Consider the following 14,324-nt stretch of genomic DNA (forward strand, 5'->3'; position numbering starts at 1 on the left):
ACTTCAAGTTATTTTTACTATCCTGGCTAATAAGCAAGAGACAGAAAACAGAGCCCAGAAGGGTAAGAGAACAGCAGAACTGTACACGTTCCCTGCTCTGAAAACATCAGGGTTACATCTGCACAACATGCAAAATTCTGAATTGCACACATCCCCTTTCTATGTATGTGATCAGCTGTGTCTGTGCTTTCTGTAACCCCCTCCCCTCCTCCCTCCCACGCCTCCAGTGTGCAATTCTACATAAAAACACAGATCCTGCCAGCTTCCTCAATCAGAAACACAGGGAGAAGAAGAGCAGGGAAACAAGCCAGTCTGCTCTTTGCCTTCACTGCATCTTGCAGTCTCGGCAACTAACCTGCAGAGACGGATACCTAAAGCACTAAACTCAAAGCTGATGTACTTTATGTAGTTAGACTTCTGCTTTGGTTTTCATCTCCTTTTCAAACCATTTTTTGGGGAGTAGGATAACTGAGACTTTTACTCCTTTCCAGCTGCCATGGCTTTGCCAGACACTGCACGTGGATTACCCAATGGAGGTGGCGGAGGAGGCATCTGCACAGTGGCCGTGTCCACTGATGTTTTGTTCCCTGAAATAGTGGAACTAAATGTTGGCGGACAAGTTTATGTGACTCGACACACAACACTAGTGTCAGTGCCGGACTCCCTTCTCTGGCGTATGTTCTCCCAGCAGAAACCGGGAGAATTGGCTAGGGACAGCAAAGGTCGTTTCTTCCTTGACCGGGATGGCTTCTTGTTCCGTTATATCTTGGATTACTTGAGAGACTTGCAGCTTGTTCTGCCTGATTACTTTCCAGAAAGAAGTCGGCTACAAAGAGAAGCTGAGCACTTTCAGTTGCCTGAGCTAGTAAAACGCCTGAACCCTCTGCGAATCAGTAAGGACAGCTCCATAGGAGGTGAAGAACCTCCTTTGCTCCTCACACCAGCAGCAGGTCAAGATTCTGATTTGGACACAGCAGGCATTCCAGTCTCACCATCTCCAGTAGCTGGGGTCCCCTCCCCTACTTTAGATCCATATCGTTTCAATGCATCCTCTTCTTGCAGTCCTGCCTCAGTCCCTCGCCTCACTCCTTCCCAGTCACTTGAAGGCAGAAGATCTGGATATATAACAGTTGGCTACAGAGGTTCCTATACCATAGGACGGGAGGCACAAGCTGATGCTAAATTCAGAAGAGTTGCACGCATCACTGTCTGTGGCAAAACCTCTCTGGCTAAAGAAGTGTTTGGCGAAACCTTAAATGAAAGCCGGGATCCTGATAGACCTCCCGAGAGGTATACATCCAGGTACTACCTTAAGTTTAACTTTCTGGAGCAGGCTTTTGACAAGTTATCTGAAGCTGGCTTCCATATGGTGGCATGCAGTTCCACAGGGACATGTGCATTTGCCAGCAATGACCAGAGTGAGGACAAAGTGTGGACCAGCTACACTGAATATGTCTTCTGCAGAGACTGAACCTTTTAAGCATTTGAAATGCACAGGAAACACATTTTCAAGCTCATTCTGCCATATATAGTACGCCTTCTGATCTCCAATCCATAAAAAATGATGCTGCTTTCAGGCACATATACACGTGAGATTGGTATAACCATATGCATACTCTTTCTTTGTAAGTCAATAAGAATTCATTTCCTGGACAGCACAATATTCAGTAAACTAAGTGGTGAATTACTGTAAGATCTCCCTTATATATTGAGAAATATTCTGTTGCAAGTGAACTGTTTTGTACTGCTACACAGCATCAGTAATCTTGTGCCAATAGGGGAGACATACACAAGCACACACACTTTTTTTGTTCACTCTCTTTCCCTTTTTTAATTTCTGTGTGGGTGTTATTTTTTATTTATTTATTTTTTTTCTCCTTCTTCGTGCTGGAATTTATCAAGACAGCGTTAGAGCTATCTGTTTAGGAATGTGAGGGAGGGTAAAATATCTAACAAATGCTTCTTAGCTTATAGCAGGTGGTTGAGAAAGACATAGATTTCGGAAGAAGCCTTTGCCCTCTAATTGGCTCTCCTCCAGAAAAAAATAGCAGTCTTAAGCATCTGACTGATTGCATTCGAATGTTGACAGCATCCAATCTATTGTGTCATTTCTTTTTAACCACTGTTAAACTAAAAACTCTTTTTACTTCATTTGTTTGTAGTTAGTCGGTGATCTTAAGCGTTGTTTGCGCTATTCTTTTAACACCTGAAAACCACTGCCATTAACGTGAAAGTGAATGAACACAAAAAAAGCTTATTCTTTTTCGATTGTACTAAAACACTGAAAATGTAATATACTACACAGTATGACTAGCTTTGTCATATGTATCTGATCCAACATCTTAAGGCTTATTACATAGCAAGCACAATGAACAATAATGTGAAGTAACCAATGCCAACCAATCATAAATCAGTCAGTTACCTTTTTTTTTTTTAGGCTGTGATTGGTGGGTACAGATTATTTCTCATGAAGGATGCTATCAACTATGTTTTCAAAGCATAATTTAATACAATTTTTTTGCCAGCAGTGGTATTTTAAGGGTTAAAAGGGTTTTAGTGATTTTTTTTTCTATTTCTGTTGATACTTTGCTGGCTTTGATTTTGAAGTGCTCTGAGGAGTTCTTAGCACACAAGCTCTGTGATTAATAACTTTCGGAAATCAATTAAAGGGCTTATTTACAGAATAGCTTTTGGCCTTTCTAAGTAAACAACTTAGATGTGCATAAAACGTATTAGTTGCCTTTTGAAATGTGTGCCATATTTCTCAGTTTAATTCAAATGGAATGTTTTTGCTCATACTGCTCAAATGCTATCCAGTTATTATTATCGAGAGTACGACTTGGTTTATGAAGGGCATTCCTACTGTACAGAACAGGATATATATTCTTCTGCTTCCTCTCGTTTCTGTTTTATTTAGTGGATTGGAATCTCCAATTAATATCTGTGACCCTGCATTTCTCTTTGAATGAATTATGAGGTTTTTTTTTTTTCATAGGGGGCAAAAGTGTCAATAGGCAGAGGCACAAGTCTAATCAATGTATGTGCATTGAGGTGCGTCTGGCTGAATAACGCTTCTCTAGTGTCACAGGGCACAGGCACACACAGACACACACTCTACACACAGAGGCAGTGGAGTAAAAATGATTTATAATTCTATTACTGCAGCAGCTTTTGATATGCATTCAACTTGCCTTGATAAGCTCTCTGGTGTCTGCAGAAGCGCATAATACACTAATCAGTCATTAATATTCTACAGCGCACAGACAAGTATGAATCTATGAAATATCATTTCTCACCTAAATCAGATCAGACAACCATGGCTTTACCAAAGATTGCCATTGCATTGATTGAATAATTTATGTGTTTTTGCTTTCTTGCAATAAGATCAAATTTATAATGCAAACAATTCAAAGCTCATCCCTTCATTTGTGGAAGGAACTGCTGAGCAGTACAGGCATTTGTCATATTTTTTTTAATTTTATTTATATGCATACTATCCATGGTTAGACCAGTCACATGATCTCAATGATGACATTAGTGTATGTAACATATTTCTATTTTATTATACTACAAAGCATTATTACTTCAGACTAGCAATAAAAACAAAAAAATAACAATAATAGCAAATACATTATTTTGCTTCAACTAGGCCATTTTTAGCAACCTTTTAAACATAGATGTCATCACATGTATTTTTAATTATAAGGGAACCATTGCTTTCTGTAATTTTCACTACTGCTTCCAGCTACAAGTAGTTGAATAAAACCAATGCTTAAGTGATTTAAATTATATATAGTCTACAGTGTGTAAAATATTTTTACCATTACCTCTGTATATCAAAATCTTGAAATAATATTAATGGTTCTTATGTGATATAGGCTGCAGCTTCTCATAGTCTTGAGCTTAAATGGGATCGAGGTTCTGTTGTATAGTTGCCCACTCTAGGCCCAATATGCCGACATATGTGAGTGCTCTATTTACTACGACCAGATGTTCACAAAATATATTACCCCTTGTCCAGGTCACTATTAGTTTTGTATACTTTACAGATAAAAATAAATATGCTTTGAAGTTACAGCACCTTTCAGCAATGATGATTTCCTGTGATTAATACTGGTTTGCAGAATTCAATGTTGCAACATTGTGAATAGAATTAAGCTCAGGCTACTGACTTAATTCATCATAGCAAATGATTCTCTTGCATTGAGGACACTAGAGAGGGGAAAGATATATTTGTATATAAATATAGAATAAAAACATTTTAAATGAATCATTTAGTTTTCTAATCATATATTAGTGCTCTAGTGTAACATATTTAGCTTAAGAACTTTGATATATATATATATATATATTATAAAGTATATATTAGAGATATACTAAATTAGCTTTTCAATATATCACTTCAAATATTACATGCTGTTTTGGAAAGCATACTATAATAGCACAGTATCCCGCATAATCTTTGTGTGCATACTAATAAATGTTAAAGTAATTTTAGCACAAACATATGTCTGAACTATAAACAGTGGGGTTATAATATGCTTTACAAATTGACATAACGCAGATCCTACAAGTGACTTTTCTGTCCTGTTGCTGATTTTAATAAAGTTCCAATGTTTAGTAAATTTGTTTCCTGTTGTCTTCATTTACGTTAATTATATTATTTTATTTTTTTGTTATATTTGGAAGCAATTTTCTAACAATTACAGTTAGTTACAGAAGGTTAGTATATGTTCACCTGCTAGAATAATATGAGAAAAGGTAACCGAATGTTATTAGGGGTTGCAGAAGATAAGGGGTTCCTTTATAATCCAAGGGTATGGCTTAACAACAAACATATGGCACAACCTCCATTTTATTATAGACAATACGTTTTGCATCCAAAGACATATTTATAATAATGTCAAAGACATATTTGTATTATAAAAAGGAAAAAGAGAAGATGTGAATTGGGGGAGGGGAGACCCCTTTTCCTCAGTTGTTGTATATATCTTTTTATATGGTTATGGGTAAGTGGCAATTCAACTCATTCTATAATTTGAATTACTTTAATAGCACTTTTTGCATTTGCAGGTCTTAGAGTTAATCTAGAAATGCCAAATATTGTTTAATTTATCATGCTGCTCTATTGATTTCCAATACAATTCACTCTTTAAGAATTCACTTCATCTTCCCATTCTTTCAAAGATGCAAAGCATGTTTTGTTGCCAATCAAAAGGTAATATAATTTTGGCTGCCACTGTTAGATAGTTTTTATTTTTTTAGCTAGATTATTTTACATTATCATTATCTTTGTCGAGTAATGTCAATTCTGAAATATATATATATATATATATATATATATATATATATATATTTTATGTATATATGTTGAATGCAAATCTATCAAATGGAATGGGGCAACATATGTTTCATAGTTTGCTTGTATGCATGTAGGCCTTTGTTAGGGAGTGGTTACCAACTGGCAAAGATGTCAACTACATTAATGCAGTTATGTTTGTAAAACAAAGCAAATATCTCAACAAGCAGTGCAAAAGGGCAGCATAGATGTGCCAAGTGTATTGAGGTATAGCAACAAACAACCAAATTCCAGATTTTTATCTGTAGCCAGATCAATGAAAGATGGTTTCGGAATGGTAGTTATATGTTTCTGGAATGTGCATATAATCACCATCCTTTGCTCTGTCTGTCTAAATAAACCTATCATTGGTAATCTTACTCAGCCATTTTTATTGAATACTGATCTCCAAAGTGATACATTGAATGCAGAGTGTGGTTTAAAACAAGAAATAGCTTCCTACGCAATTTCCTCTTTATAGTGCATGTGACATTTATAAAATAAATATCATCAACATGTAAAATGCTGTCCCTTTATAACATCAAGTAACCATGATCATAACTGTTTCATTTACAAACAAAGCGAAAAAGATAATTAATTTGAAAGCTAATTTCGTGTAAATTCTATAAAATTGATAGAGACACAAAAGTCCTTATTTTTGTTGTAAAAATGGCACACTACTGGCCAACCATTTCATTCTGCAGTAGCTGTCTGGAGTTATGTTATAGCATTAAAGAAGGACTATCTTTCCATCTTTTAATCACAAATACTTATGACCATGTAGCTAACTAGCACTAAAAGATTTAGTTTTTTGACATTGAGCAAATAATTGCAAGATTTTATGATTAATTATGGACAAATGGTAGATAGCGTGTCTGAAAAGACTCTGTGTAGCTTATAAAACAATAAGAGAGCCTCTGATCCCAAATACCCCAAGTAATGTGTCTTTTTTATCTTTTTTATTATGTCCGATATGAAAACCCAAGCCTACACAAAAAATCCTCCTGAATATAAAAGTAAAAAAAAAAATAAGTAAAAAAAACCCCTAAAACATCCACTTCTTCTTTTTAGAGGTATAACCATATGTTTGCCAGGTTAACACAACATTCAACTCTTTCCCCTACATTGTATGCAGGTCAACAAAACCATTGCCAGCTTAACTACTGATGGAAACCTTTAATTGGTTATGCTGATCACAGCTCCAGAACCAACGTAATAGTTAACAGTAACATTAGTACCTGGCACACTGAGAACTTGGCCTAATCATGACTTAAACTGCCTACACCACTGTTCCCACACCAAAGGCACTCTCCAAATTCTGCACATTGCTTGCATATTGTGGTTTTTGGCAAAAAAACTGAACATTAGAGTTGCAATCAGAATGAAGTGATCAGGGCTAATGCTAACTTCATTATGGTGACTATCATTTATCAAAACTAAATCAGTTGTGAAATATTTGCCAACATGGCCATTCCTTACTGGTGACAATCTTGTGAAAATATGCAAGAATGTCAGTTAAAAAGGAAACAGTCTCTCAAACTTGTGCAGGCAGAGGGCTAAGGACTAGTCACTGATATTGCCTTTGGTCCCCCTATAGCTGATTTAGTCTTCCTCATGTCTGAGTCTTCAGCAAGCAGTTAGAGGCAGCAGTTCTTAGATCTCATAATGCAGATATACTGCTATAAGAATGGAGGCACAGGGATGCCTAGGCACCCTCACATACTAGGAAATGCACTGACATTTTTCAGGAAGAAGCAAAGGGTAATTTTTTTAAGGGTATTAGGCATTAGGCATAATTATTATTTCAAAATGTTTCCTATAACATATGATTGTATTTCTATTTGCAGAGTATACATTCTACTTCCACATTGTTCTTATCATACATTTTGGTTGTGGCTAAAGCTGGCCAAATACTATTAATGCACTGTTAAATGAGGTGGACGGAGGAATCCCCCCTATTGCGACATTGTATTCTGACACTGATCAGTGGCTGCAGCTGCAGATAGTTTCATAGTTTCATAGTTTCCAAAATATCCTTTCGACATTAGACAAACAAATGTATAAAAATAAAAAATATTAATATCTGTGCTAGGTGAATGAAATGATATACTAATTAGGTAATGAAAAATAAATTAATGAAATGCCTTGCAGCTGTGCACTATAACCCTGATACCGGGCACCAAAAACAATCCAAACAACAAAGTGCAATGCTGGGTTAGTTTAAGCCAGGGATATGCAATTAGCGGACCTCCAGCTGTTGCAGAACTTCAAGTCCCATGAGGCATAGCAAGACTCTGACAGCAATAAGCATGACACCCAGAGGCAGAGGCATGATGGGACTTGCAGTTTTGCAGCAGCTGGAGGTCCGCTAATTGCAGATCCCTGGTTTAAGGAATAAGCCCGTACACAAATATCCTGTATCAAATAAATTGTGCAAACAAAAAGATCAAATCGGGCATGCGCAGAGAGTGTGTGCATATGCTACGTACACACGCTCTGCGCATGCGTGATTTGATCTTATGGACCTGTATGGACTTTTTTACTTGCAAGTACTACTCTGTGTTTACTCTGAACTGGAATCTACTATCCAGTGTTTTTTATGTAGCTGCTGAAACCCTCTTTTTTTTTTACCAAATAAATAAGCTTAAAAGAGACACTCTAGAGTCTAGACTATTTGGGCTTTTTCTCTCCTTACATATCATCACCTCTTGCTGTTTATGCTAGCTGGCTCCTAACGGACGATTGGAGGGGGAAGTCATAGCACTATTAATAGTGCTCCCAAAACAACCCTGCCTATTGAAATGAATGGGCAGCGCTTCCAAAGCGCCTTAAACGCGGTTTGAAAGCACTGCAAAACGGGTCTTTTTAAAATTTATTTAAGGTCACACTGTCACATAACCTTAAAAAAAATCCCGCTGCTAAAGCACCGCAAAAATGACCAGCGCTTTAGGTTTGCGCCACTTTATGGAGGATGCTGCTAGCTACTTGAATTCAGCTTGTAGTGAATAGTATTTGTACAATTATACAAGGTCACTTGTACTTGATTTTATTGTTTTCATTCAGTTTATTAAAGCAGACCTTCAGTAATTTTTCCTACTTTCCATCTTTTAAATCTTCTGCCATTCTTGTTTTAAACTCTTGTTTTAACTTTGGATAGTAAAACATTGTTTTTCTGCCAGTAAATACCTTATCCACTTCAGCTCCGGACCAATAAACACCTTAAGGACCAGAGGTCTTTTTGCAATTTCGCACTGCGCTGCTTTAACTGGTAATTGCGCGGTCATGCAATATTGCACCCAAACGAAATTTGCGTCCTTTTCTTCCCACAAATATAGCTTTCTTTTGATGGTATTTGATTGCCTCTGCGATTTTTAATTTTTGCGATATAAATGGAAAAAGAGCGAAAATTTTGAAAAAAAAATATATTTTCTTCTTTTTGTTATAAGAAAAATCGAATAAACAAAATTTTAGTCATACATTGAGGGCAAAATTTATTCAGCCACATGTCTTTAGTAAAAAAAATGTCAATAAGCGTATATTTTTTGGTTTGCGCAAAAGTTATAGCGTCTACAAACTAGAGTACATTTTCTGGAATTTACACAGCTTTTAATTTATGACTGCCGATCTCATTTCTTGAGGTGCTAAAATGGCAGGGCAGTACAAATCCCCCCCAAATGACCCCATTTTGGAAAGTAGACACCCCAAGGAAATTGCTGATGGGTATGTTGAGCCCATTGAATATTTATTTTTTTTGTCCTAAGGGATTGAATAATGACAAAAAAAAAAAAAATTTTTTTTTACAAAAAGTTGTCACTAAATGATATATTGCTCACACATGCCATGGTTATATGTGGAATTGCACCCCAAAATATATTCCGCTACTTCTCCCGAGTATGGGGATACCACGTGTGTGGGACTTTTTGGGAGTCTAGTCGTGCACGGCACCCCGAAAACCAATCACCACCTTCAGGATTTCTAAGGGTGCAAATTTTTGATTTAACTCCTCACTACCTATCACAGTTTCGAAGGCCATAAAATGCCAAAATAGCACAAAACCCCCCAAAATGACCCCATTTTGGAAAGTAGACACCCCAAGCTATTTACTGAGAGGCATGTTGAGTCCATGGAATATTTTATATTTTGCCACAAGTTGCGGGAATATTACAAACTTTTTTTTTTTTGCACCAAGTTGTCACTAAATGATATATTGCTCACACATGCTATGGGCATATGTGAAATGACACCCCAAAATACATTCTGCTGCTTCTCCCGAGTACGGGGATACCACATGTGTGGGACTTTTTGGGAGTCTAGTCGCGCACGGCACCCCGAAAACCAATCACCACCTTCAGGATTTCTAAGGGTGCAAATTTTTGATTTAACTCCTCACTACCTATCACAGTTTCGAAGGCCATAAAATGCCAAAATAGCACAAAACCCCCCCAAATGACCCCATTTTGGAAAGTAGACACCCCAAGCTATTTACTGAGAGGCATGTTGAGTCCATGGACTATTTTATATTTTGCCAAAAGTTGCGGGAATATTACAAACTTTTTTTTTTTTGCACAAAGTTGTCACTAAATGATATATTGCTCACACATGCTATGGGCAGAAGTCAAATTACACCCCAAAATAAATTCTGCTGCTTCTCCCGAGTACGGGGATACCACATGTGGGGGACTTTTTGGGAGCCTAGCCGCGTACGGGACCCCGAAAACCAAGCACTGCCTTCCGGATTTGAATATAAAATGCTATAAAAAACAAACTAACCACTTATACGGTGATCAGTGGTGAAAGGGTTAACTAGGGGCAATCAGGGGGTTCAAATTTTTATTAGGTAGTATATGGGGGTCCCTGGCGCTATATAAAAACCTGACGGGGAACCTAAATAACTAACTGGCTAACCAGCGTCACCAGTGACACTTATACTGTGATCGCTGGTGAAAGGGGGTGAAAGGGTTAACTAGCAGCAATCAGGGGGTTAAAACCATTATTGGGTAGTATATCGGGGTACCTAGCTCTATAAAAACCTGGCGGTGAACCTAAAAAAATAACTAGCTACCTAGCGACACTAGCGACACTGATGCAGCGTTCAGAAAAATTATCGCTTAGTGACACTGGCAAAAGGGGGTGAAAGGGTTAACTAGCGGAAATCAGGGGGTTAAAACCATTATTGGGTAGTATATCGGGGTACCTAGCGCTATAAAAACCTGGCGGTGAACCTAAAAAAATAACTAGCTACCTAGCGACTGTAGCGACACTAATGCAGCGATCAGAAAAACGATCGCTTAGTGACACTGGCAAAAGGGGGTGAAAGGGTTAACTAGCGGCAATCAGGGGGTTAAAACCATTATTGGGTAGTATATCGGGGTACCTAGCGATATAAAAACCTGGCGGTGAACCTAAAAAAATAACTAGCTACCTAGCGACACATGCAGCGATCAGAAAAATGATCGCTTAGTGACACTGGCAAAAGGGGGTGAAAGGGTTAACTAGCGGCAATCAGGGGGTTAAAACCATTATTGGGTAGTATATCGGGGTACCTAGCGCTATAAAAACCTGGCGGTGAACCTAAAAAAATAACTAGCTACCTAGCGACTGTAGCGACACTAATGCAGCGATCAGAAAAACGATCGCTTAGTGACACTGGCAAAAGGGGGTGAAAGGGTTAACTAGCGGCAATCTGGGGGTTAAAACCATTATTGGGTAGTATATCGGGGTACCTAGCGATATAAAAACCTGGCGGTGAACCTAAAAAAATAAATAGCTACCTAGCGACACATGCAGCGATCAGAAAAATGATCGCTTAGTGACACTGGCAAAAGGGGGTGAAAGGGTTAACTCTAGGGGCAATCAGGGGGTTAAATCTTTATTGGGGGGTGATAGGGGGCTACCCTGGACCTAACACTAACTGTCCTGGCAGTTTTTACTGTCACAACTGACACTGAATGCATTGATCAGTAAAGAAATGATCAATGCAATCAGTGACACTGTGACTGGGGGGGGGGGGGGGGCGGGGGGGGGGGATCGGGGGGGGGGTTTGTGTGCCTGTGTGTACCTACATGTCAGTGTAGTGTTGGTGCACACTTACTTTTACTCTTCTCCTCGTAGTCCGGTCAAAAAGACCGCCCCGAGGAGAATGACATCACTTCCTCCTTCCTGTGTAAACAATACACAGGGGAGGAAGCTTCTCATTGGCCAGGAGCGATCCAGAGGGGGTGGCCGAAAACCAACGGCCATCCCCTCATCACGGAGCGCTCCTGGACCGAATCGGACCGCCGTAAACAGCGGGAGGGGGTCCGATCGGACCCCCCACCCGCTGGAAGGCAATCACGTAGATGTACGTGATTGTGCCTGCCTGTGCCATTGTGCTGACGTACAATGGCAATACGGCGGTCCTTAAGTGGTTATACAACCCACTTTCTGTTTCTTGTGTGGCCATTAGCCTAGGCTTATGACACAGCTCTCTCTCTCTCACTCTCGTGAGAGTTTGCCAGGGAGGAAAGGGGGGGATGAGTCATAAGAGGACCAACGAAAGCTGCAGGGCTGCAGAGCTGGAGGTGTACCTCTGTGTAAATCCAGGAAGTGAACAGGCAGCAGCTTCAGCTGCCACAGTTAAAATGGCTGCAGACAGACTTAGTGGAGGGAGATTGTTGCAGCATATTTGGCAAGTACAGAATCACAGTATATATAAAATAATATGCAAAGAGGTTGGAGGGAAGATTCAAAATGGCAAAGATGTTTTTATTACAAATTATGTGAGCAGACTGCAGTTCCTTTTTAAAGCAGAGTTTTGCTAAAAAAAAAACTAAGTCAGCAGCTACAAATACTGCAGCTGTTGACTTTTAATAATCGGACACTTACCTGTCCCAGAGTCCAGTGATACGGGGGAGTGAAACCCCACTCATCTCCCCCTCCTCTCTGCGGCGCCGGCATTATAAGTGTGGGCACCTGGCTGTGGCTTTACAGTCGGTCACCCACTGCATATGCACAAGCCGCACTGTGCGACGTGACTGCCCGGGCAATCATCTGGGACCTGTGATGTGTCCCAGATGATTGCTGAGAGGGAGGGGGAGAGGCGATCTCCCTTCCTGTGCCGCGGTGCGCTGGGAGGAAGTGAGAGCTGGGACCCTCTGGAAAGAGGGTACCTGCTCCCCCCCAAAAAAATTACATGCCAAATATGGCATGTCAGGGGGTAATTTCCCTTAAAGCGGAAGTTCCATTTTTGGTTGGAACTCCACTTTAACTACTTGCCAACCAGCCACTGCAGTTGTACTGCGGCAGGTTGGCAAGGCTGCGTGAATCGCTGTCATTATACGTCATCCATTTTAAGAAGCTATAGGGGGCGCCCTTGGTGCAACACCAGAGCCGATGCTCATGGCCGGTGGCCGCTATGTCTGCCAACCACCCACGATCACTCCTCAGAGAGCCAGAATGGGGATCTGTCAATGAAACAGAGAAATCCGTTCTGACAGGGGATTAGAGAGAGATCTGCCATTCCTAGTGATCAGTAACAGCGATCTCTCTCTTCCTCTAGTCAGTACACTCCCCCCCCCCCACAGTTAGCAACACCTCCCTTGGGAACACTTTACCCCCTTGATCACCCCCTAATGATCACCCCCTTCCCTGCCAGTGACATTTATACAGTAATCAGTGGCTGTTTTTAGCCCTGATTGCTGTATAAATGTCAATGGATACAAAAAAATGTCAAAAGTGTCCGATCTGTCTGCTGCAATGTCACCTTCCCGCTAAAAAAAACAGCTTGCTGCCATTACTAGTAAAAAAATAAAAAAATAAAAATGGCATAAATCTATCCCCTATCTGATAGATGTTATAAGTTTTGCGCAAACCAATCAATATACGCGTATTGCGTTTTTTTTTGTTTATTTGTTACCAAAAATATGTAAAAGAATACATATTGGCCTAAACTGATGAAAATATTTTTTTTCAATATTGTCACTCTTTTTTTGTTGATAGCACAAAAAATAAACACCGCAAAGGTGATCAAATGCCACCAAAAGAAAGCTCTATTTGTGGGGAAAAAAAGGACTTACATTTTATTTGGGTACAACGTCGCACGACCACGCAATTGTCAGTAAATTGACGCAGTGCTGTGTTGCAAAAAATGGCCTGGTCATTAAGAGGGCAAATCCTTCCAGCCCTTAAGTGGTTAAAGTACAACTAAAGGCAAAAACTTTTTTTTTTTTAGCTTTGGATAGAGTGGAGAGGGATCAGAACACCTGGAAGTTTTTATTATTGTCTGTGTCCCCGTTAGGGAGATTTACCCTCTCTATTTGTCCTGTTTAACATTGAAAGTGAAAGTAAAAGAAAATCCCAATCGGGACACTCGTTCTGGTGACCTGGGGGTCCCCAAGGAATTTCCTTAAAGTGGAAGTAAACCCACAGATTTTTTTTTTTTAACCTGTAAGGGAAAAGGCATAATGAGCTAGTATGCACCACACACTAGCTCATTATGAAATACTTACCTTAGAATGAGGCGTAAGCAGGTGATCTTGGTCCATGCTGAGGGAGCTGACATTTTCCCTTGTCGTGTCTTCCGGGTATCGCGGTTCCGGCGCTGTGAGTGGCCGGAGCCGCAATGTCGTCACTCCCGCACGCGTGCACGGGAGACTTCTTTCCGGCAAGGTCCGGCGTCAGAGTATATGTGTCGATGAAGTCAGCAGCTGCATGCAATGCTTACCTGTAGGTCAAATAAAAAAAAATGGGTACACAACTGCTTTAATTTGCAGGGATTTCTTCGCCATTCCTGTTTGGCTATGGGACTGAAAGTGAAAGGAAATCTCTGCAATGGAACACAGATGGCGAAAAAAAATTCTGACAAGGGGCTTACGCTATTCAAAATGAAAAAAAAAAATTGCCCAAAGATGACTTTTTATCAGATATTAACAACTTGGTTCAGTTTTCAGATTGAATAATTAGCAATAGATTGATGTACAGTATGTCCATGCTAGTTGTTATTTTCAAG

At 39.6% G+C, this 14,324-nt stretch overlaps 1 protein-coding gene across 1 annotated transcript; it reads left to right on the forward strand.

Annotated features, from left to right (window-relative positions):
* The first annotated feature begins 249 nt into the window (after positions 1 to 249).
* Positions 250 to 4,625, forward strand: KCTD12 (potassium channel tetramerization domain containing 12). The gene has a single exon (XM_077483098.1). The coding sequence runs from the start codon at positions 497 to 499 to the stop codon at positions 1,469 to 1,471; it is 975 nt and encodes a 324-aa protein (XP_077339224.1). The 5' UTR covers positions 250 to 496; the 3' UTR covers positions 1,472 to 4,625.
* The last annotated feature ends 9,699 nt before the right edge of the window (positions 4,626 to 14,324 follow it).

Source organism: Lithobates pipiens, unplaced genomic scaffold (genome assembly GCF_037356315.1).
Source record: "Lithobates pipiens isolate NorthernLeopardFrog02 unplaced genomic scaffold, aLitPip1_a1.2 Scaffold_16, whole genome shotgun sequence".
NCBI classification, from domain to species: Eukaryota; Metazoa; Chordata; class Amphibia; order Anura; family Ranidae; genus Lithobates; species Lithobates pipiens.